The sequence below is a fragment of the Aphelocoma coerulescens genome, chromosome 14, assembly GCF_041296385.1.
Source record: "Aphelocoma coerulescens isolate FSJ_1873_10779 chromosome 14, UR_Acoe_1.0, whole genome shotgun sequence".
Classification (NCBI taxonomy): Eukaryota; Metazoa; Chordata; class Aves; order Passeriformes; family Corvidae; genus Aphelocoma; species Aphelocoma coerulescens.
Genome location: NC_091028.1, coordinates 12,273,844 through 12,299,304, shown reverse-complemented (window position 1 = coordinate 12,299,304; position 25,461 = coordinate 12,273,844). Strand labels below are relative to the sequence as shown.

The window sequence follows — 25,461 nt, the reverse complement described above, 5'->3', positions numbered from 1 at the left end:
AAACCCAGGATTGAAAAAAAGTGCAAGACAGCAGAATTATAAGTTGCTCAATCATAATTCTAGCAGGAAACACTCTGCTCTTATCAGCATTGCTTCAAGCCACCCTTGTTATGCTAATCCAGTAACTTGTGAACGCTGAAGCGCCCTTGATAGAGGACCATTGTGAGAAAACAGTCCTTCAACATTTGTTTTCATAGCAGCTACATCTGGGGAAGAAATTACTGCAAAGCTTCTACCTTTCAGCAGAACACTACTTGGACCAGTCTGAGAGGCAGAAATGCAAAGTCCACATGCCCTGTGGAAACTTCAGCTGCTTAGAGCTTCACAGACCCACACCTCGTAAATAAGTGCAGCCCTCTGCACTGAGCCGTGTGTCACTTGGACACAGCCACCGAGCAGATTTCATTACTTGGGATTGCTGCTCCAGTCTGGCCTGGAGTACCAGTGCTAGCACAGCAAGCAGCTCTCCTGTTGCTGTCACACCTGATAAGCAGAGAGGAAAGCCTTGATCCTGACATGCCTTCAGCAAGCAACGCTGTTCTGTGAGGACCATTCCATGCATGACTTACATAATGCTACGAGGTGCACTAAACACCAACTTTTGTCTAGGAAAAAAGTGAACCCCACAAGCCAAGAGCAAAATTTGTGCCTTTTAGAAAAGGCACTGACTGCAAATTTGTTTCCCCACTTGTGATAAACTTTCCCTTTGGAACCTTTCACTGTGTATTTCACTGGGAAATTTACGCCACTTTGGACACTTGCTGTTGATAATGGAGACTTCCTCCACTTCTCCTCCTACTAAAAGACTATTCATCTCACAAGTGCAGTTCTGCATTTTGAAAGAATCACATCCTCCCACCAACAGACAGCCTCACCAGTCAGCAGTCCTGGGCCTTTGACCTTGAAAACCTTAAACAAACTGAAGCCTTCCTTCAGAGAGGCAACAACACTACTCACTGAGGACAAAACTGTAAAGAAGTAGAAGGAGGAAGTGCATTTTCTTTCACATCCCAAATTGGTTGATAGGTCCCCCCTCACAGTGTAATCTTGAGCTATTCTTCCCAACAACTCCTTTTTTCTCTTGTCCCTACCTAGGTATGCTGAGATTACTGTATATATTGTGTGTTTCTGTGCCTTCTCAATGCTACCTTTGCATTAATAACCAATGCTTTCTATCCATGAAGAATCACAAGACAGTGAGAATCACAAGAAGTGCTACAGTAGACAAGCTTGACAGGCCAAGCCTGAGGTGTTGCACAACCACCCAACAAACCTCAAGGGAAAGGCTTCTTCACTCCAAACAGCTGCTGTGGTCACAGCCCCGACACGGCACCTGCACAAGAGCAGCCACCAGAGGAGGATTCAGCAGCACCTGTGAAGAGCAGGCTCCAGTGCTCCTGCTCACCAGATCCTCACTTGGCCCTGGGAGGGACTTGCACTTCTAACCCACAAACCAGGCCCTTTTTCTTTCTCCAATATATTCACAGCTACTGACTGGCACATTTTGGGTTACAGTGCGTTTCAGAATGAAAACCCAGGAGCACAGACTCTTCAGTCTGCTGTTTTAAGCCTCACATCTCAGGTTAGAAACACAGCCCACAACATTCAAACTGGAAGTACGAGGATGGATCCAGCAAAGGAAGAAGAAATCCAATGGATAACAGCCAGATGCCTCCTCCACTTAACTACTCTGCACTCATCTACTTCAGCTCTTTGAAGCAACACGGAGTCAGGAGAGAGTCCTGGCCTGAAAATTCTTGGGAAGGACTATTGAACCCAGCCTCCCACACAACATTCAGGCCACAGCCATTGATGGCTGAGCAATGGGTCATTCCTGCTGGGAACCACCCCTGTGGTTCCTCTGACTCTTGGGCCTATCATTCAACACACACCTTGCAGTACCTTACCATGACTTTTGTTTGTTTGCAACATCACCAAGGTTGGCCACTTCCACTAACAACAACGCAAATAGCATTTATCAGTCCTGCAGGGAGTACTTACACAAACTTAAAAATTAAATTAGACTACTTAAAAACAGCTGTTAGTGCCAGATCAGCATTCTCAGTGAGAGGTTCCAGAACAACAAATGCAGAAGTACATGACATCACCTTTTCTTGCTGCTGTGGTTCCTGAAACACATTTGCATCAAATCTACACCAGGAACTGGTGCTTAGTTACTTATTTGTTATTTGCTTGCTGTGTTTACTTTTATTTCAGTGTCTTTCAGCTCACTGCTGCAGCTGGATGGACTTTCAGCCACCTTATCTTGACCAGTGAACCACATTCCTTGGCTTTATAGCAACCTTCAGCACTAATACCTGCAGTTACCCTCGTGCCTAACTTTGCATTTGCAAACAGCTTTTCTGAAGCACCAAATACCTTGTTACATGTGCAGATCAGCAATTTGCCTGTTCAGAACATTATCACAAAGTGGGATTCACCTGTGTGTAAAGCAGAAAAACCCCAGGCCATGTATGAACTCTCCCATAAAGGTTGCCACAAAAGGGAGCCAGGTGTATCATTTTGCATTTGAGTAGTTTTATATGTATTTTTTAGCCAGACCATACCATACATTCAACTTGCACTTGAAATATCGCAGGCTTGAGATCCACCCTTCCCTACAGGGAATCTTTCCTTCTGTTCTTTATAGACAGGTATTTTAAGCCTCATTTGTGAATGTATTTTCAGTGAGCATCCTAATCAGGAACCTGCCCCAGTATAGGACTCACAGTATCTCTTACTGAAGCTTATTCTCTAGTCAGGTGGGGCTGTCAGACCTCACTGATCGAAGGACTAGCAGTAAAAATACAATAAAAAGAGTCATGTCCTCCTCAGTAGTTCTGTATCACTACGAGTGATCAGGATCCCTTTCCACAAACTCAGCTCTCTAAAAACACCATCACTACAAAAAGTAGTTCAGGCAACAATACAGAGTTAGAGCCACTCTAAACAAGCCCATTAGATTAGTGGGAAACATTATCTTGACTCCCAACCTGGACAGAAAGCTGGATCATTGACAAGAGACTTTTCACAGCACTTAAGGGCTGGCAGCAGTTGCCCAGAATTCTTCACCCTTTTAGCAGGTGTTAAAGCTTCTGGGAGAGAGCCAAGCAGTACTTTTGACTGACTGAAGCAATCAAGTTATTCGTTACATCACCCAAACACTGCAAAGAGTGAGAGCAATTCACTAGAAAGAAGTTTTGAGCAGCCCCATGATAAGATACCCTGAAGCCACAGACCAAATATCTGCAATAACTCCCATGTTTTCATGCTGCTTTTTATTGAATGAAAGCAAGTGGTGCATAAACTGCAGAACAAAGTAGAGCAGAGCAGCTGCTCAAACACTCTTACAAAGCACTCAGTAACTGTTCTCACTTAAATCTATGCAGCATAAAACCAACTACAATACCACAGGCAGTAACTGTGTGCAAGTAAAGTCGTTCTCTTTCCTTTATGGGTCTGCAGAAGAACATTACAAGACACTGTTTGTCTTCTCCGCAGAAGGAGCTAAAGACAGAAGCTTTTGATTTTGCTGGTTCTTCCCATCATCTTTGACAATAAAACAGCTCAAGTTTATACTAAAAGGGAGCACAAGCTTGAATGTGCATTGAGAAAGTATTTTAATTTAACTCTACAGAGAGCATTAGTGGGAAAAAATGCAGTACTTTATCAAAGACAAACCTTACCCTCTGCAGACTGGAGGATAAGAGTGTCCATGATTGGGCAGTGGAAAGGAAGGCAAGAGATGGCTAGAACGTGTCCCTGGTGCCTTCTGGGTTTTAATCCCATTAGCTGAGACAATGCAGCCTGGTGCACTTGCACCTTGAGATCAGTAACAGGCTCCCTGAAGGGTTTACCTTGCCTTGCTAATGACACAGATTCACCTTCTTAAGGCTTTGTAGCATTAGTTTAAGGACACACCACACACGTGAAATCTGTGCCCTTCCTCCTCCCCTCTTCTCTGGTGACACAGCCCCTGGAGCCACACACACCTATTTACCCTGCTTTGCTCCATAATAATGAGGGTATTTACCTGAGGGGGCACTTCCTTCCTGAATTCTTTGTGCCTCCATCCTGTCTAGGTGCCATAATCCTGTTTATGACATGCTGGTTGCTATGGAAGTGATTGTATTGTCACTAGATTATGCCCTCAGGTGGGAAACATGTAAGGGAAGGCACATGAACAGGTTTTTGCATACATTTAAAGACATGATAGTGCAATCCCACATATAATGACAAGGAGCTTTAGCAGTAGCTTCCAGACACAAAATATGACCATTAGGGATAGCATGGCATCAAGTTTTCATTTGGTTTTCTCCTAAAAAATGGGGGGTTTTTTCATTTTCCTGTCACTGGCTGCCACTATTTAATTTGAGATAGTGCCCTACAGTTGAACAGTACAGTCCCAGCCACTTTCCCAGGCCCCTGAAAATACTTCTGCACTCAAAACACTATCTCTGAAGATCAGGGTGAAAGAAGTGACAAGAACATGTAACCAGGCTCCATAACTCCAACTGCCCTTTTGTTGATTACTGTCTTTTAGAGAGCATGGATTTAGAGAGCAGAAGCAAGAGAGACAGATCGTCTCAGATCTGACACGCTTGGTGAGACGCATGACTAACTCAGCTTGAGCCAGCAGAGCAGGGTAGTGGACGTGCCTGGAATGTGTAACCCCACTTGGAAGCCTCTACACCAGGGGCACAAGCTTGGGGGGGGGGGTCATCTGGCTGCTGCCTGGATGGTAAATACACGACAGCAAAGAGTGCAGCATAAATAGCCTAAGGACCCCGTTCCTTGTGAGCAGCTGGGAATCACACAAGACGCTTTCCTACCTACTGAGACCCCACTCAGCAGCACTGGAAGACCTTTAGATCTTTACAGTCAGGATTGTGCAAGAGCCAGCACCCCAAGCACAGCACTGATGGCCACATGCAGTGGCCAGCACCCTTCCCCCAACTGATGGTATGTGCACACACGTGAACTCCTCCTCACCCACAGCAGTTCCAGCCATCAGCTCACTCATCTACATCAGCTGAAATACTGTCCTGGAACACAAAGGCCAAGCCACAGGTGTATCAAGAACAAGATTCTTATCCCAGTATAGTTAATGTTTTGAATACAAAAAGAATACACAACTTGCAGTTACCATCAAACTTTTCACCAAGTAGTACTTCCTTACTGCAGTGTTAGAACAGCACTGCAGTTCCGTTTCACACGTGTCCTGCTCTTAACAGGAAAAAAAATATTCCTCACTGAGAAAAAAGCTGAGGACAACACCAGTTTCCAGAAGCTCTCAGCCCTGTTTACAGTTAGCCATATTCACAGCACAAGGCCATGACCACGCACTGACCAAGGTCTGAGTGCAGCTACACAGAAAATACTCAGGATCTCTGTTTTCCCAGGAGACATGACCAGTGACTGGTTGGAAGGCAACAGCATGTCAAAGGCTAGTCGAGCACAAACCCAAGGATAAAAGCCTAGCTGATCACATCCTCAAGGATGACAGCCTTGTAGGACTAGCTTTCGTATCAAAGAAATGCTGATGGATGTGTTTGTGAGTAGGAAGTAAAGAACTAAACTGCTGGTGAATCCCATCTGAAGGCACAGATGTTAGAAAGGAAGCTCAATATTCACTACATCTGACAAAGCAGCAAATATCACTTTGGCAAACAGACATGCCTGGTTTGAACTTGAACCTTGATGAGCATTCAAAGCCTATCCTTGAAACTGGTTCTTTCTTAGGAACCTTATATTTCATTTATTGCATCACACAATCAAGACCACTCTTACAGGAGCCAGCACACGTAAACCAAACCTAATAATTAAGTTAGTGATGGAAGTCCTGCCCATAGGTTATACCTGCAGAACTACATTTCACCAGTGGTATTTGTCACTACTGTGGTCCAAGAGGTACATCTCCTCCCATCAACAGAAGATGATTCAGATCTATCCACAAAAATGAACTTGGATCTGCAGAGGACATTAAGAGGTGGGTCAATCACAGGCAGAAGATGTCATATCTAGCAGCTAACTAGTAAATATATTTAGGACAGGAAAACAACAAGCAGTTGTATCTGAGAGCAACATTTTCTTGAGAACGAAATTAACAGTGATGAAATACTATAGCAGCCAACTGAATTCTAATAGCTGCAACAAAATCCACACAAAAAAGGTTGAAAGGGCACTGCAGTGAGACACACGTGACCCAGCAAGCAGTTGCCTCAGTAAGAATTTCAGACGTAGGATACAAGTACAGAGACATGAAGAATTAGCATGCCAAGGGGGGATTAGGGTAACCAGATCCCCATACCTTCTCATCATCCTCTGCTGGGAGAGAAGTTCGCAGCTTGTCCCTTCCTCCTTCTCCCATAACCTCCACATCACCCGAGGCAAAAGCTAAGCTGCACTAATAAAAACAGCAGAGCCAGCCTAAACTGTCCAACCTTGTTATTTACACCTCAGCAGAACGCTCCCAGCAGCTATGATCACTCACACAGCTTCTCCAAGAGCCTCCTGCTAACACAAGGACCTTGGAAGCACCTCCCAGAGCATCGTTTGTCCACACGGAGGATTCTGTCAACAGCACCTGACATATTTTATATTCATCATCTTCAGTTTGCCATTTGATATTGAAGCATTTAAAATGCTGAAGAGCTCGTGTTTGAAGACATTTTTGTTTGCAGCAGGTCAGGCTGAAAAAGCTCAAAAAAAACCAACCTCTGCAGTGATCAAGAGGTTCACTGCTAGAGTACAAAACCTGCCCCAGAGCATGGTCTCCAAGACCAGCCAAGAAACTCAACAGGATATTTACCAAGTTGTACTTATGAGATTGAAAGGCAATTTTAACCTTGTAAATTTGCTGCTCCTGCTAATTTATCTACTCAGGTTGATCCAACATTTGTTGTCTAACTTGTAAGAATTTTAAATATAGACATGTATACGGAAAGGCCAGCAGACCCAGCATATTTGACCTCAGAGGCCAGGGATGAAGCCCTGTCCTACCCAAGTTCCAGGCACTACTCAGTCTCCTAAACCAACAATAACTCAGACTGTGTGGGGAGAGGATGGGAAGGACAAACAGAAGACAGCAGCCACATTTTCAAATACAAAAAGGCACACAAGAAGTGTTGTACAGTGGTTTTAAAATAGCACCCTCATCAGAAGTAAAGACTTCTGTTTAGCTACAGAAGTGTCAAACAAATCATTCCATCCTCACTGGATGTACTATCTGTGCTTTCCACTAAATCCAGACAGAAAAAGACCCAAAACACAGCTGATCCATTTTTTCCTGCCTCCTACTCCAATTGAAACAGTTTCCCTCTTAAGGGAACATGAACATTAGTACTTGCCATTGCCTAGCAGCACCTCTGATCTACTCTCGTGCAGTAGCTCCCGTTTTCTCAAGTCCAAAGTGCTCATTCTAACCTTACTCAAGTTAAAAATCCTAAGGAAAAAAGTATTAAAAAAGCATACCTATCTCTTCAATCATATCTGTCTAAGCCCAGTGGCAGCCAGCAATCTCCATCCCTTGCCTTTTCGGAGGTCTGTGCCTTTCTCTGGATTGCTTGCACTTGACAGCCTGTCAGTCCAATGCTAAAAGGAGATCATATTTTCAGGGTCTGCCATGGCATTCACAGGGATCAGAACTACCAGAAGAGATGCAATAGGGTAGAAATAACAAGTCCTTCCCTGAAATTCTTTCAGCCTTCCCTCTAGTTCTTCTTCTGCAAAAGAAAAACCCATGAGCATTTCAAAGGCACCAGAAACAGCACCAGCTTGTCCCAGAAGACCCCAATCATCTGTTGCTGGGGGTCAGCTGCACAAATTAGTTCTGAAAATTACCTTGCTTCCCGTTTCAGAAACAAGAAGAGATTACAAAATAATAGAAGTTCACTATTGATTTTCTTCCCCTGGAAGACTCAAAAAAAGCACCTGGTACTTTTCATTGTAGAGCACTCATTCCCTAACTTCCCAAAAGCAAAATGGGTGCTGGGTGCAATGTCTGCAACTGCTCTTGTTACACTTATTCCAAAAGTGTAATTCCCTCAGGTGCTAAAGGTTTAAGACAATATTCCATATTATGATAATATTTTCATTAGATTCTCCTTCCTCTTTTCTCTCTTTGAAAGTTACATTATTACACCTCCCAAAGGAAAAAAATAATATTTATGAGCAGGACAACTCCACCCTTTCCTCTTAGTTCAACACATCAAGGCAAGATTCAGCCAGAGGTCAGTCACAACACACACTCAGCTGCTTCTTTCATTTCTATGCCCTTGCATGTTCCTCACCAAAAACCAGACCTAAGAAGAGCTCACCATATCTGCATTTGCCAAAAATCCATGATTTCTGCAATTGATGCAGCACAGCTTATTACAGCTGCAAACGTTCCTGGGCTCTGATAATTATAAGCCCATGGCTGGGTGTCTAATTAAAGGAGGAATGAATTAATGAGTTTTACCAAAGGCTTTTGAGTCACCATTATAATTCTCACCCTTAATCGGCTGCAGGACACTCAAAGGACACCGTGAGCAGGATCAAGAGCAGAGAGGGGGATAAACCACCCCTCGCTGATGCTTCCCCCATCACGTTCCTCTCCAACATGTCACTGTCATTCAGACCCTGACAGCCAGATCAAACCCAGCAGGAAAACGCCTGGGCTTTTTGGACAGCTGAATACAGAAACGCTTCCTGAAGCTGCCACAAAGCACACACCAGCCTTTGAATGCCGAGAGCGGCGAGATGCCGGCGAGAGGCTCTGCAGAGCGCTGACTCCGCCACTTCCATTCATCCCGGCCCCAGCCCCCACCCCGCGCCAACAATTACAGTTCAGTCTCAGGCTCCCAAGGAGGCAGAAATTGAAAACACGTTTTCATTGAAGCACAGCTTGAATTTCATGAATTCCATTACTCCCGACTTTCTCAGCATTTCCTGGAGTGAATACTGTAAAACCAAGGAGAAAGGGGATGGGGCGGGCCATAGGTAAGGCAGCAAGCCTGTGTCACCCCTCTGACCATGGCAGTCCAAAAACAGACTGGAGGCACTTGCAGTGAGGATGCAACATAGGACTATTCCTAAACTAAAGAAAATAAGTATATACTAACCACAAGTTTAAAGTAACAACCTGCTGGAGGCCTCGGAACAGTAACAGCTACAGGCACAGCCCCAGTGAGAAGCATTACAATTTCAGCAAGCAACAGAAAGCATCTCTTCAGCAAACAGAGGCATTCTTAGCTCCTACAGCAAGTGTCAAGATCACCAGTTTATCAGCTACAGGAACCTGAGCACACTGTTGAACTGCAAGAAAGCTCACCCCAGGGAAAAAGCGATTATAATCAGAGAAAACAGGTAGCACCAAGCAGTTTTTCCACATGTACAGTTGTAACACAATCAACTTTGGAATTATTCAGGCGTGCTAATTAACACCCTATGGATAGCTTTGATACCATTAGCAACACTTCTAATGTCTCTGTCACTGACACCATCTTCCCTCTTTCCCCAACCCCAGCTTGGGCCTTATCTTAAGGAGCATTACATCATCTACTGCACCAAGGCCTCCTTGTAACAGACACTATTATGCAACTGAAGTGCCTCCATTTGGATTTTGGCGTTATTTTGAATTTCGGTGTTGAATAGAAGGCTTGTTTAAATTCCCTGCATGAACAGCAGCATTTTACAGCCTGAAAAGGGTGTCCGTGCACAGACACCAACACTGGCATAACAACGCGTCTGAATGTGTTATACATTTGTGAAACATCCATTCCCCACATTCCCTTTTCCCCTCGTCCAGGAATAAGTCCCGCATTGTTAGGGCTGATTAGCAATATCTTTCATCCCTAATTTCACACTACAAAGGGCTTTCATGCATATGCACGTGTGGCACCATTCTGAGCCATATCAGCCAGAAAAAGCATTTAGTACTGACCGAGGAAACCACAATCCGAGGGTGCAGCTCCAGTTTAAGTGAAGGTGAAGGGGAATGTCAGTTCTTTCCCTGGATAGTTTTAGCATTGACCAAAAAATGCTTGTTTTTTAAAATAAGAACTTAAAAGAGGGCTGGCACACATTACATCTGCTGAAGCAAGCAAGCTGATAAGCATGTGAAAGCACACATTATTGCAAATGTTACCCTCCTCTCCCAGTGCCTGCAGAAGGGAACAGCACAAGTATCGTGACCGAGTTACACCAACTGCTGTGGCCGTGGATTGCACGCTAACCTACTTTTCTATTTTCTTGCAAGAGAATAGCCTTAGCACACAAATGACTACTTTGCAAAAATGTGCACATTTGCAGCTTACCAAACCCTAAAGCTCACAATTACAAGATCAGACTCAAAAACTGTAAGTGGCTCATTACACAGAAATCTAAAAAAAAAAAATAAAAGTTTGAAATGAAAGCCTTTGCAACATGAAAGTGCTCTGTGTTTTGCTCTTTTCTAGTTTATCTAATATGAAAACAAAAAAAGAAATAGTATCAGCATGGCTCTGCCCCACAGCCACTATTCACTAGATACCTGGAGACCCTCTCACCATGCAGCAAAAGTAATTTCTGATTTGAGAATAAATGTAACCAATTCCTAGTTTTTCACCACTGCAACACAACATCAGTCACCCCTTGAAGTGGAGGAAAGGAGAGGATTTCTAACAGTGATGACATTTTCATATTTTCAGACTGTCATATGAATGCATCCCCAGGACTAGAAGCCTTGCAAGAACTTGATCCTCCTTGATTTTAGCTCATCTGTCTTGTTAATTATTGTCATCAGCTAAAACAAAGAACTGGTAGGATGACATATCCAGAAAGTACAGAAAGCCTTGCCAACAGAGGAGCAAGGTTACTGGGCTTGGATACTATTATTATTATTATTATTAACAACTCCTCAGCATGCATCAGTAAGTCTCTGAGTATTTTGAGTCTTATTCATGTCTTAAAAGTGAGAGCTGAGGTTCAGTACAGAAGGCAATCTTGATAATATTCCAAAATTACTCAGGTCTCATCTGAATCTTCGAGCAAATAAATTCACAGGCATCATGTCCCTTCCCCCAGCTATGGGAATCACATTCAGTTGAAAACAAGCCAAGTTCTCCTACTCGCTCAAGGGGAATGGGAAATCTCACCATAACTGGTGGAAAGGTTACTACTGCAAGTTAAAACAGGAACAAGAAGAGAACTGACAGTCACCAAAAGGTTATTCCAAATGACGTGCTGACTGCCCTCCACCCCAAGAAAATTAAGAGTGAGCACTACCTTACTCACTGCTTGCTTGCAGCCACCCAAACAAATTCACTTAACATCAAAGACAGTAAAAGAATGACTTCAGGAGAAGCTTTGCCCATCATAGTTTTGTCTTCAGCACACCCATCCTTACAGGTACAGGAGTGTCCCCTGGAAGGGGTCACACCAAGGTGACCGGGCAAGCTCTGCCACAGCACAGTCTTATCAACGCAAACATCATCCACTCTGGACCCTTTCCATCAGTAAGTGCTGGTGGGGGAAGGGGAGCAGGAGGAGAGGGGCAAAACTAGCTTTGTCCTAGAAGAAAAAAGAGAGGAAAAAAACCAAACCAGATAAAACCGAAAGAACAGAAAAAAAAGACACATATTCCAAGGGATTGGAGGGTGCTTGTTCCTCCAGCTGTCTCTTCTGAAGACACATGGCAAGAAACCTGATGTGACACAGGCCCATAACTTCCCTCTCTCTTGTACTCAATGGACAGGTTTTTGTTTACAGGTTCAAAAATAAATATAATACCAAAGTACAAGTAAGAGATCAAGAAGACTTATGGCACAGCTCTTTAATCCACATTCAGAGCCTTGCAATTAAGTCAGAGAAAGCACCTGACTTCCTACCCTTAATCTCCAGAGTCATGCCTAATGGGATATGTTCTTCTGGGTGAGAATTTCTCACTTTCCCTAATAATGAAAAATAAAGAGCACTAAAAATCCACACCAACACCTGCTTTAAGCACTGCTTGCTTTATTGGATCAGCACTTAAACAAAGGTGCTTTGTTAACCTGGAGACCACAGATGTTCCTCTGCTCAAAAGGGCATTAAGAATTAAGGGGAAAAGAACAAAAAGAGACAAGACACTGTAAGACTGAACTGATTTTGCTTACCCCTTTCTCCAGACTGCTAGAGATCAGGTTTTGCAGACTAGGAGTCATATGGTGTTACACTCATGTATATAAAAATGGAGGATTCTCAGGAAGACAAATGTTGTGTAGGTGCAGAAGCACCAGGGTGCCAGTGGCTGGCCACCATAACCAGACACACATTTTAAACTCTGGCTCCACTCTTCCAGCTGAGAACAGCATGGTACCTTCAGAGCACCACATGCTGCATAAAAGTGTCTTAAGACTGGGAAGCTCACCAGGCTGGGCACCAGCATCTTCTCTGTGCAGGGTTAATACTTTTAGGATCCTACCCACAGGAAGCGAGTGTGGTTTACATCTTCACATACTCACTTGCATCTCCTTTCCTCCATGCCTCATAAGGTGTTTCACATTTCTCCAAGACACCTTTTACCCCTGTGTACTCTGCTAAAACCACACATTTAGAACAGTTGGGGTTTTTTTGACTAGAGTAAGGTAATCTACAGCCAGTGTTTCCAGAAACTGACAGCTCTCAGGAGACCATCTGAAAACGTGGCAGCACAGCATGGGTCAGCAAAACAAAGCAAGGCTGCAGACAGAAAGCTGGCAAAGGTGGACTTTTTTCCTCTCTGTGTACCATATGCTGCTGCATGACTGGATGTATGGACAATGGAAAACGTTTAACATCTACCTTTGGTAAAAAGCAGCCATCAAAAATTGTCTTGGTTCTACATTTTTGGTTACTCATTGTGATGCAGCTCCTTAGTAAAGGCTCTTCCAGATCAAACAGAAGAGTCAGAGTATAGCACCAAGTTGCTGATCAGAGGCATTAGTTCATGGTTACTCATGCAGCCGAGACTGATGAGTAAAGGGAAGAAGGAATTTACCAGCAGTTAGTAAAAAAATAAAAACAATTTCATCCCAAATCACTGGATTCTACTAACAGGGGTCACTTAACCTTTCTGGAAATACAAGCAAACTAGTGCTACAGCAGGAAAGCTGATCAGATCTTGGAAGAGGTCCATCTGTTCTTGAAAGAAAGAAACCTTCAGTCCAACCCCTTTAAGAAAGGCACATTACCCTCTGACTTTGAGCCAACTAGACAAAAACACGTCATCCAACTTGACTAATACACATGTTTCCAATTTACAGAAAGACTCTTGGTTTCAAAATTGAAATAAGATGCCAGTACAGTAGAGGAAGTTCTAAAACAATCTCTATAATCCAAGTTTTTTGGCAGTTTGGGCTCCATCATGTTTCTCCAGCCAAGAAATACTTCCAAAGACGACATTAGCTGTTATGTGTAGGGAAACAGCCTCACAGAGCCAGAAAGTACCTGACAGAATTAATTCCTTGCTGAACCTTTGGCTATGGGTTCAAACACACATGCCTTGGATTAGAGTCTGCAAGCCAAAAAAAAAAGGGAAGGATCATTGGGCTTACACAGCACCTTTCCCTGCTGGATCCCTTCTCAGCACACGTACAGAGGGAGAAAAAGAACATTAAGACATGAAAGCACTGACAGATGTATGATAGGAAACTCCTGGGTGACAACACTGAAGAGAGAAGCTCAAAGCCAAGGACTAGAGCATGTCCCTGCTCTCATCGATGCTTCCTTCAGCACGATTCTGCATCTTAATTGGTGTGAATCAATCATCAGTCATTTTCCAAAGCACAAACAGCTGCCATTACACCTACTAACCATGCATCTGCAGTTCTGACTCGTACTGAGAAGGCACGAAGTGGTGAAAAGGAAGAGTTTCAAAGATGCTAGAGAATTTTTCTTTCCTCTAGCCTGACTCACACATAACCTACGCGTTTACATAGGTTTGTGTCAACACCGCCAGTTTCCAGCAACAAAGAAAAAGCAGAAACTCCAGTCAAAGTGCTCCATGGCTTAGCTTTTACAGCCTCTTTTCTCCTTCACTGTTCACAGGGCACTTCTCAGTCCACAGTCAGACTCCAGAGCTAAAAAGTGTTGTAGTCTCCTTTTCTGTCAGCACACAGACACCCTGACTGGAGCAGATATCTCATTACCTGTTGCTGTGCTGTATTACAAAGCCATTCAGCTTTGCTATTTCCTTCGAGCACGTGACCTCCACACTACCTCAAGGCTCTTAACCAACTCTACCCTGAGAAAGAAAGTGAATTCAATGCCATGCAGCTAAGTCAGTCACAAGCAGAAGTACTTATATTGCTAAATAAATTAAACTAGTGACAGCAGCAGTCTCAGGACCATCTCACTGGGCCAATCAACTGAACTGAAAAGTGGACAGTACTGGTAAGATCATCATCATTTGTTCAGCAGCAAAAGGCAGGGAGACCAGAACTGGTATTAGCATGATGCTGTCAGAAGGAACAGGAGCTCTGCTCCATTTTTACATTCCCTTCACTCCAGAATTTGTGACTCACTACACAATGAAAAGGCTTTGCAGAGCACTGCAGTATGACTCAGATGAGAACACAGCCAGAACAAAGCTGTTCATATCAAGATATTTTCAACCCCAATGATTCATGGGAGGATTAGGAAAAGAACCGGTGTGATAAGATCCTCTGCAGGAAGGACTATGGAGCAAGTCCTGCAAGCAGCACACTAAGGCAGCTCTGATAGGACTCACCACCATGCCAAACCCCTGCAGAAGAAGGATCACAACCCCAGCTCATTCAACATGGAGGTTCACCTCAATTCCCCCAGAAAAAGAAAACAACTGGCTGTAGTGCTGTCCACAGCTTGTTGTGGCAGAAGCAGAGCATCTGAAGGACATCAGGATACACATACATTTTTAAACACTCTACTCCAGAGGGGAAGGATCTGTTCTGCTCCTCCACACTCACACACACTGTTCTAACCTAATGCAACAAGATATGCTGTGGGAGAAGATAAGGAGTAAAGTAATTCCAAGAGAGAGTGTTTTAGAGCCCGGCTCAGGTGAAGAAGGTATGCAGCCAAAATCTGCAGCTGCACTGATCTCAGCCCTTGGCAGCAACACTGCCATAAGCATTTCTCATGCTCTCAGACAAAAGGAGGAAGCCCTGGTAGGTTGGTACACAATGGCCACAGCCACCTTGAGACAGCCCAGTGCACAGCAGGCGTCCCTGCTGCTCTGGCCAAAGGACTACACGGGACAGAACAGCAGAAGCAGCCATGAGATCTACATCCTGCTAGATATTCCCCATCACCCAGGGGCCCAGACGACTTAAAGACCCAGACTTCAAAGACTGGCAGTGCATGCTTATCTGCCTGCCTTCAGAGAGGTTTCAGGGCACAATGGCTCAGCTGCTGCTTCAGGGGAATAGCAGCTTGGCATTGCACTAATCCTCGATAGGTAGAGGTGCAAAGCCTCTTCAGGCAGCAGCCTCCTCACCTGCAGCAGCACGTGGCACTGCAACAAGTGACAGGACAACATGCAAATCCAAGCCACTGCATTCCACCTCCGCTTGGAGTGGAATGTTCAGCTGATGCACAATTTCAAAGCCCACCATCAAAACATGAGTACAAGAAACAGGTGGGTATTTACTAGAGGTTACTAAAAAAAAAGTTTTATAAGGAAAGTGATGCTTTCCCTTGGTCATGGGTAGGGAAATCTTTTCTAGAGAAGCAGCAAAGAATCAGAAAGGGTACCTTGCTTCCTTCCTCAAAGCATGTCGGAATGGGACAGGACTCTGAGCCCAGCTGTATGGCTATTTATGACAACAGTCCAGCTACCTGATAAACTGAAGTCATGGAGTTGAGCACAGGTAATCCTTCCTTACTACAGCTAGGGACACGCTGTCTTTACCTGTCCCCATAAACGTCATCTAGCATCCCCCACTGACCTCAGCCCCTGGGGAAACCAAATGCAGTGTGTAGTTTAACAGTTCACACTTAAGCCTCAGAGTATCAATCACTAATGGAATAGAAAACAAAAATACACACAATTTGTGCCAGTGAGACCTACAAAGTAAAGAAAAATAAGCAGATATTAAAATTTAAAAATAGACTTCTTAATTTTGAGTATGTATATGATCTCTTCTGCTAAATACAAAAGGTTCCTAAAGATAAGGGAAGACAATGCCAGCACAGGTTGCAAACAGAGAAAAAGGTGCAAATTCATTTTAAAAATCTAGAATTCAAACCAAAAGGCCTTCAGAAGCATTTAAAGCACAAGAGCATTACAGTTCACAGTCCTGGATTAAGTTTCCCTGTTTCACTGCATTAGAATTAATCTATGTGGCCACGAACTCCAGAGTCAACTTACAGAGCCACAGCAGTGTCGTTATATAACCACGACACTGATAGCACAGGCTGCATTGCTGGAGCCTGCTTGCCACCCCTCACCAACACCAAAACCAGCAAAGCTGCTGCTGCTCAAATCATTCTCTTGACGACAGACGCCTCAGTAATCCAGACATTCAAGTTTGGATTTGATAAGTTGTTTTCTTGTGAGCTGATGTTAAGACTTAAAAGGCCATCGACTGCTGTGTAAGAAGTCGTTAATATCATCAAGGGAGGGGAGACAGCTACACAGGAGGAGAACAGCAGAAGGCTTTAAGTGGGAATATGATTACTGTAGAAAAATTATCTGACAAACAAACACAACCCCAGATTGTTGCTAGGAATGCTTTTAAGCAACTTAAAACTGGTACATCCGCTGTCTATTCAAAAGGTCACCGAGTGCTCATTTCATGATAACACACTCCCAAGAAGATCTTTCAATGAACTCCTAACTTCTGATCGCCAGGATCACATATCCCTTGTTTTAGAGGCAGCTACTCTCTGAGGTCATGGAAATACAGTTCAGCTGCTGTGCAGCGTTACATCTGCATGTGGCCATCTTGAACTCTGCTAAGCCAAGGGAACTAAAACAAATTAACAAATTGAAGCCTCAAAATACTAAGTTAGCTCAGAACTCTCTTGGATTTACTGGTATAAAGATGTTTCTTTGTATCTATCCATGGCTCTTTAAATACATCTCTCACAATTTGCTCTAGCTTCATTCCTCAGATCTGTTGAGAACAAAAATCCAAACATACTGCTTCCTAAAGTATTTCTAATACCTTCTACTTCTAGGATAAACAAGAACTGCTTAGATGCCTTAGCCTCCATGCCTGCGTGCATGGTAGCAGGCTGTGTATATAGGACACTGCAAGTATGTTCAGAAAAGCAAAATGGTGTTTTCAAAACCAGAGACCGTGGCAAAATGAGGCAGCAGAGTCACTGCAGCTCTGTTCCAAGATGATAGCAGAGAACACAGATGTTGGAGGACACAGATTCACTCCACAATCATTTTAATTACATGCCTAGCCAACCAAGCACAGAATACAGGCTAAGCAGCATTAAAAAAAATAATAAAAAAAAAAGCTGCACACAAGTATTCTGCGAGCATCCTCCTGTGCACTTGATGCTAACGCCGCTCTCGTGCATTAAGTCATCTGTTTTCCAGCAGGCAGGCAGCCGGTTTTGGAAAGGCACTGCTGGCCTCGCTGCGGGGCTGGCGGCATCAATGGGGATGGTCAGCGGAGCCTGCACAGGACTGTCACAGCCGACGGTGGGCTGGGGGCAGGCCAGGGGCACCAGGCCGGGACGGTGCCTTCGCCTGGGCAGCGCTGGGACCCGGCCGGGGCACCCACCAGGGCTGGCTCCTGGCCCCCTTCCAGGGGTCACTCCGCGATGTGGGTCAGTGGGCACGGCGGTATTCGGTCGAAGGTCGAGCTTACTGATCTTGGACGTCTTTTCCAACTTTAATGATTTTATGAGTTTACAGTTTCACCTTCTCTCAAGAAGAGCTCGGGCTCCCGGCCGGCTGGGGGCAGTCGGGGTTGCTGCCCAGCCGGGGGTGACGACCTCCGGCCCCAGCCCAGCGAGCGAGACCCCGCACCCAGCCTGCCCCGGCCCTGCAGGGGAAACCTGCCCCTCGTGGGGCGGCCACGCACCTGGCGGATCAGGGGGGACACGGCACCCACGGACACCCACCCGGGGAGCCCCAGCGGGGGCCGCACGCCCCCTCCTCCTCCTCCTCCCGCGGGCGGGCCGAGCCCCCCGCTCCCGCTGCCCCGCACACACACACACACACACACACACACACACACACACACACACACACACACACACACACAGACCCCGCACGGACCCACCTGCTGGTACTCGGCGTCGTGCGGTCGGAAGTCGGCGGCGGTGAGCTCCCAGCGCAGGCTGATGTGCGGCAGGCGGTGCAGCAGGCTCACCCACCAGGGCGGCGAGTAGCTCACGCCCGCCATGCCCGCGCCTGCCTCACCCCGACCCGCCGGCCATGGAGCGCCGCCCGCCTCACCCGCGCCGCGGCCGCCGGCCCCGCATGGCCGGGTATCCTCCCCCCTGCCCGCTGCCGGTCCCTCCGCCCGCTCCCGCTCCCTCTTTGTTCGCCGAGAGGCTCCGCCGCCCGCGCCCGGCGCCGCCCGCCCGCTCCCATTGGCGCCGCCGCCGCCGCCCCGCCCCGGGCCGGCCCCCTCGGCTCCCCGGGCCCGGTGCCCCCGCCACGCGCCCTGCGACGCCGCGTTTGTTTTCCGGCAAATATCCCAGGTGCTTACAAATATCCTGTTGCCATGAATCTCACTCGGCCGCGCAGTTCTAACAGCGGAAGGCGCGTTTTGGGTTTAGCCTAAAACCCGGTGCGGTAAAAGCAATTTGTGCCACATCGGGTGGTAAAGGCAGTCCTAAAGTCACTTGTTATTAGTCCCTCGAGTCCATGTCAACGCCCATCCTAAAATACAGAGGCAGCAAGTCTGCGCTTCCTGAATTCACAATTCATAGAGGCAGAATGTTATCCAGCACCCCCTTGACTGGGCACACGCACGACAATGGCAGCAACATTAAGGAGATACTCACCTCTCACTGTGTGCCAGCATGTGGGGAAAAAATTATAAAATAATCATTTGAACAGAGTCTTGGAATCTCAGAATATTTCAAAAAATGTGCAGATACGGCATTTGAGGACCTGGTTTAGTGGTGAACATGGTCGTGGTGCTGGGTTGATGGTTGGACTTGGTGATCTTGGAGGTCTTTTCCAACCTTAATGACTCTGTGACTCTATGAACATGGTGTCTGGGCACAGGGCCACATGTGGCAAAGGGTGGGTGTCCGCACCCGGCACCAAACCACAATCCAACCCTTCACACCAAAACCTCTCCCTCCAAAGTAATGCCTAAGGGGACCCAACCAACACACACGTTCCAGCCTCTGGTGCCACTGACGACATCAGTGCCTTCACTGCAGCTGATGCACTGTTCCCTAGCACTGACTGCCCAGCCTGGCTTGGTTTGCCCAAAACCTGGGGGGAAATTGCTAGAGGTACCTAGGTGTCTAACATATGGATGAGCCCTTCATGTGACTTCCAAGTCTGCCCTCCACCTGTTCAATGGAGAGATGCAGTGCTCTGGTTCAGCTTCCACCCTTCTCTCTGCAGGCACAGGTTTGGCCTCATCCAAACCCTGCCCCAAAGCCAGTGTGTTGCTTCATCAGCTCTAAGGGACCTACAACTCTCAGCTTGTTTTGATGACATCATAAATCAGAGCCATGAATTAAACACCTGAATATTTCAGCAATGACAGCATCTAACTGCGTAACACCACGGAGCTGTGCATGTGGTGGGCGTCCCACAGAGGCACTCACACACTATTTTCCCAAGGATTATACTCTGACCCAAAGGGAAAGACTTTTCATTTCTTTCTAAACAGAACAGAAAGTATTTTTAGGTAAAAGGTAAAAAAAGATGAATATAACTTCTCAGGGGATCATGTCAGAAACAAGTAAGTACAGAAATACTCTGGATAATGCTAGGATAGTGAGGTAAAATAGAAAAGATAACGATAAGCAGTAGCAATCCCAAATTCATTCACTTCATTACAAAGATTGTGCTGCTCCTGTTGCAATTGCAATGGATAAAAAGATTTGCTGTTTTCTTTAAAAATGAATAGAACAAATAATTTAATTCTTGCTGTAAGTATGCTGGGTTAATGCAGGAGTTCCTAACTCAGCCAGTCTATTCAGACCATCTCCCAGACTTTCAATCTCCCCATCCCAGTGGCCCCCTCCCAGCCCTGCTGCTGCACACCTCACCCATTGCTGATTGCTCAAAGCATTGTCTTTTAAACACCACTCAACAAAACACCACTCAACAAAACACCACTCAAAAACATTGTCTTTTAAACACCACTCAAAAAAGGGAAAAAAGGACCATCCAGTCCTCTAAAAGACTTCAGCCAAATGATTTCCAGGTCTCGCAGGCGTGAGGAACTCTCATCTGTTTAGAATTAGAAACTGTGATGGCCCTTGAAAACTTAAAAAATATTGGAGTGCTGTGTATCCCTCTGGAAATAAAAAGGGTAACACCAACTGTTTTTTTCTCCTAAATGGTGGCAGATCAGTAGACATTATGGAGGCATCTCTTTTGCAAGTGTGATTTTATTCCTTTTCCCAAATGCAGCCGGGATTTCGTACTTCACGTTGTCCTGGCTGATGCATTTTATAAATAAGGAGAGCAAAAACGCTAGAATGGGCCGTTTAACCCCTTAGAAGAATATAAACATATTTCTGCTGATGTTCTGAAATATAACATCCACTTTAATAGCTTTTGACTAGGATGGGATTTTCATGAGTATTATCAACACAGCTTAATAGAAGTCTTATCACTCACAAATAGCATTAAGATGCACGTCAGAGGGTTCAGAGGCACACGCTCTGTGCCCAAGTACAAGATACACAAGGGTACAAGGTATAAGACCTCAACTCCCTCCAGCTTTCTCCAAGAAAAGGGTTTATTTTTCTGCAGGAGGACAGCTGAACGTTGGCCAATTTTATTTTTTTCCTTATTGTTTTCATTTTTTTTCACAGTGCCAGCGAGGATGAAGAAGGAATTATCTTAAGGGCCAACGGTCTAACATGTTTCACCTCCAGTTCTAACAACCCAAAGACAAGGAGCAGACAGACCTCGCTGAGAGCAAGAGACCTCTGCGTAAGCCACTTCTGACACAGAGTTTATGCAACTTGGCACTAAAACGCTCAAGGCTGGAATCTGTCCTGCAGATGTTACTGCAGCCACGGGCCTCTGGATGGACACAAAACCCCCACCAGGCTGCAAGTCCAAGTACCTCTGTCAGCAAGTGATGGACATGGGATAGAAGCAGATGCAGCCAGGGCACCGCACTGAGATCTTGTTTGACGGGGCTGATGTAAATCAAACTGAACAAAATGTTTTGGAATAAATGACAGGAAAAGCTGGATGCTGTTCCATGGGGGTGGGTGTTTGAGGCACTGTATGGGGCCGGCAGTAAGTGGGAAAGGGAACAGCTCAGCACTGCTGTGTGCATGCTCCCCTCAGCCTCCTGCTGCCGAGACAACTGGATTAAATTAGAGCAGAATGAGGATTGGGGATTACAGAGAAACAGAGGCATCAACAGTTTTCATTTCTCCCCCACAATTATTTATAATGATATGGGAAAATGAAGAGCAGAATGGATTCAGCAGACAAGGAATAAGAGACAAACCACAGGATTCAGCACTAGCCATACTTTCCATGGCACTTCTGTCTGTTGTACCACATCACAAAGAAGTATCTGCAATTCTTGGACATCTAGCATCTCTCATTTGATCCTATTCAGATAATTCTTGATTACATGACAACAGGTCAGCTATCAAGGCTCTCATGTTTAGATTACAGCAGCCTTTATTCCCTCCCCACACAAATAGGTACACTCTGTTTTGCCAAAGCAAAATGAACAAACGAGACACTGTCGTGACATCCCAGGAATAAAATCTAACAGTAAATCACCCTTGCATGGAAAGCAGTTCTACAATCAAGCAAAGCAAACTGCAAATGTCAGCTTGTTCACTGGTAATCCTGCTGAAAAGTAACCCAAAGAGCTGTATTAGTGCTTGCTAACTTGCTCTGACAGTGGCTTTGCTAAAGAATCACTGGACAAAATAGGCAAATGAGAAATGTTACACATTAAAGACAGCAAAGATAAAAAGACTGGTTTAAATCTCCAAAATAAGGCAGCCAGTGCTGTCCTCCATCCTCTTGAGACCACCAGGCAGTCTGCAGAAGCCCTCTGAGAAATGCAGCATTTTTCACTATTCACAAGCTTCTGATTCCAGACATCCCTACTGCTCAAGTGGTACTGGCAACGAGAGCACCTTTTAAAACAGCAATCTCCAAATCTCCCTGGCTTTTCTGATTCACTACGAAATTAAATAATTCAGCTTTTAATATACTGTGGAGCAAGGAGTCTTCCCCTTACTGTCAAACCTAATATGTGCTACAAAAGGTTTTAGCCAACAATACAGACTTTTAAAACGAAAAAAAGAGGCAAGTTTGCACTCCAAGTGCCAGCAGATGGATGAGTTACCCTCTTGAGACTGGGACTAAATTACGGACTGTCAGGGGGAGGTCAGCAAGACAACCGTGCCTCGGCACTCAGCTGCCACTGCCGGGCCACACCTCTGACTCTGCCGCTCCATAAACTCTGCCCTTACATCCAGCCGTGCCTCCTTCCCACTGAGCTAAACTCTGCCTCCATTAAAATTACCCTTCCTCTCCTCCCAGGGTTTCCTCTGTAATTTTCTTCTCAAAGTCAAAGGAAATAACAAAGCCAGGGCTGCTCTCCAGCCTCCCCCAGACATCGCTGCCCCCTCCGTGACAGCTCAGTCTCCAACCTCCGCTCTTCCCAGCAAAGCCACATTGCCAGGGATCTTCCCAGCTGACTTCTCCTCTCAGCTTGAAGGATTTCCCCTGAGTGGAGGCATCTGCAGGCAGGAACACACATTTGGGTTTTCATTACTTTCTTCTGATGCCCTCCCAGGGACTTTCAGGTTTACACAAAGAATAGCCACTACCAGGGCCAGCATAAAAAGCTTTAAGCCAACTCAAAGAAATGATAAGGTTAATTCTCTCATTTCCAGTCCCGAGGCAATATTCTCTCTCTCTCATGTTTTACTGGTCTTTTTAAACTCAGTGAGTCCTAGGGAAATGGGTGGAAGATGTGGAAATCCTATTGCAAAAGCACCTGCCCGCTCTTTTCCCCAGAGAGCCACAGAGAACATTCCATTATTTAGTTAATTGCAAAGAAACAATTACAAAGGAACTTGGCAAACTCTCTCTAATCACAGCAAGACCCACTGCAGTCCAGTAAGTTCAGCAAATTAGCAAATAAGAGAACATAAAAAGGAAAGAATAACACAGCTCAAATTGCACTTTGTTCGTTTGTTTTGTCACTCTTCATTTCTATTTAATTATTTAAGGTATTTCTTCATAACATTCTGATACATTTTGTATAATAATGAAGGTTTACTAGCATGGAAATGCAATATGTGGCTATTAAATATCTGCCGAGAGAGGGAAGAAAGCTGCCAATTCTCTGAGTAGACTACAGAGAGCCTGTTCAGGAAAAATTTCCAGGTTAGATAAATAGAAGGTTCTGCCACAGTTTTTATAAGTTCCAAATAAGGATTATTGCTTGATAATGGCAATGCAAAGCAATGTTTGTGCAGAACGTTGTAGCTTGTACTACAGGCATTCATGGTCAATCCCATTTATTAAAAGCTCTTCTAATTTTCCATGCATATACCTAGAGGCCATTCAAGCACAGCCTTTTTTTACAGCAGCACTGTAACCAAGTGACAGATTTTACAGTATTTCCTCCCTAAAGTCATATTACAGCAAAGACTTTCAAGCTGTGTTACATTACTGAGGCAGAGACTCAGCTCTGAAGAGCTGACAGGCTGAGGAGGGGAGAGGAATGGGATTATCTGGCTGATAATGAGGGAGGTAAGACAGCCCTTGAGGATGGCCATGATGTCCCTCCTGGTTCTCCCCAGCCCATTTTGAGCATCAAGGCTTTATGACACCTCTGTTCACACGATCAACAATAGAAGCCCTAAAGGGGCTTGTGTGGCACCCAGTGCAAAGTGTCTGTGACACAAAACCCTCCCAAAGAGACGGGGAGCTGGGACAGTCTGAGCAACCCCTTGAGCTGGGACGTTGGTTCAGATGCAGCTCTGGTGAGGGCAACAACACAAACACTGTCCTGCAGACCAGGGGGAGTACAAATGCTCTCAGGTTTGAAAAGGGTAACTGGGAGAGCCAGGCCATGGCATGGGCAAGGGGAGCAGGGTGCAACTTCATCAGTGGACTACACCAGAGTGTAATTCCTAAGAACATAGCAACATGCACTGTTCAAGGCTATTCCTGGAGCACAGCAAGAGTGGTTACTGAAGGCCAAGTGTATCCAAGAGCCAACGCGCCAAAAACATGCACCAAAACCAGGGCAGGCATTGGCAAGGTGATGTCAGCGCTGTCTCCACCAGCATAGCAGCACTTCAGCAAACATTAGAAGGAAACATCAGAGGAACTGATGCAGCACCTGACCACCAACCATGCCTGAAAATCCTCCCCTAATAACCTGGAGTCTAACATGGGAATTTTGCTCTTTGCAGGTCTTAATGACACCCATTGAATGAAACTCTTTTCTCCCCTTAAAAAGTTCATATGAGGAAAGCAATTCATTAGCTGACAAACCTACCACAGAGATGCTGCAAAGCTTGCAGGAGTCAAGGGCATTCCAACTTCAGCTGAAGACAAATCATGGTTTAATACAACTAAGTGTAAATGTTTAATTGCTTTCAACTGAATTCAAGACTAGTCTGCTCCAAGAAATCATACCAAATTTTTCCATTCATGCCTCGTGGATTATCTCTAAGATTTAAAACTGAAGTTTTTCCTAAGAAATCAAGAGAATATGCCAGTAGAGCAGAGAAGAAAGAATAAAAAAAAAGAAATTTAATTAATATAATCATCAAACACAGATTGTTTCATCTTGTACTCTCATAGCTGTTGTAATCCTACACAAAGGACTCTGCTTGACAGGAGGATGACTGCAGGATTCCCATGTTTTCACAGCAGGTAACAGGGTCTTCTATTTCCATAAACAAGCATAAGGTTTTTTTTTAGGGAGTTCTTAAAGGCTTTTTCAGTGGACCTAGAAAAGAATTCCAATGTCCCAGTTCCTTCCAGAGATTCAGAAGCAGCAACAATAACCGAGGTGGGGGGATACACTGTCAGTAAACTGGACAGTTGAACCCTGGAGTCTCCTGCTCTCCCTCAGCTGCTGCCAGTTTTTTAAAGCAAAAACCCATCACCTCTTTCAGTTCCACCAGGCTTTGGTCAGGAACGCTGCTCATTCCTGATGGGACAACCTTGAACCTGTACTAGAAGAAAGAAGAAATTTCATACCCCACATGTTTCAGAGTTATCTTGTTACTGTCCACGCAGGAAGTCAGGGGTAAAAGGTCAGCCCAGGTGCAAAGAGAATATAGGAGCATGCAGCAGAAGCCAGAGAGGCAATGAAAATATAGCAG

At 45.1% G+C, this 25,461-nt stretch overlaps 1 protein-coding gene across 4 annotated transcripts in view; it reads right to left on the bottom strand.

Annotated features, from left to right (window-relative positions):
* The window catches only part of TTYH3 (tweety family member 3), a 74,451-nt gene extending 56,006 nt beyond the window's left edge, over positions 1–18,445 (bottom strand). For all 4 annotated transcript variants that reach the window (XR_011155148.1, XR_011155149.1, XM_069029414.1 and 1 more), the window contains exon 1: positions 18,207–18,445. Coding sequence is in view for 2 of the 4 variants with exons in the window: in XM_069029414.1 (XP_068885515.1) it covers positions 18,207–18,329 (123 nt within the window). In the remaining 2 variants the exon portion in view is untranslated. The remainder of the gene's footprint in view (positions 1–18,206) is intronic.
* Between the last annotated feature and the right edge of the window lie 7,016 nt (positions 18,446–25,461).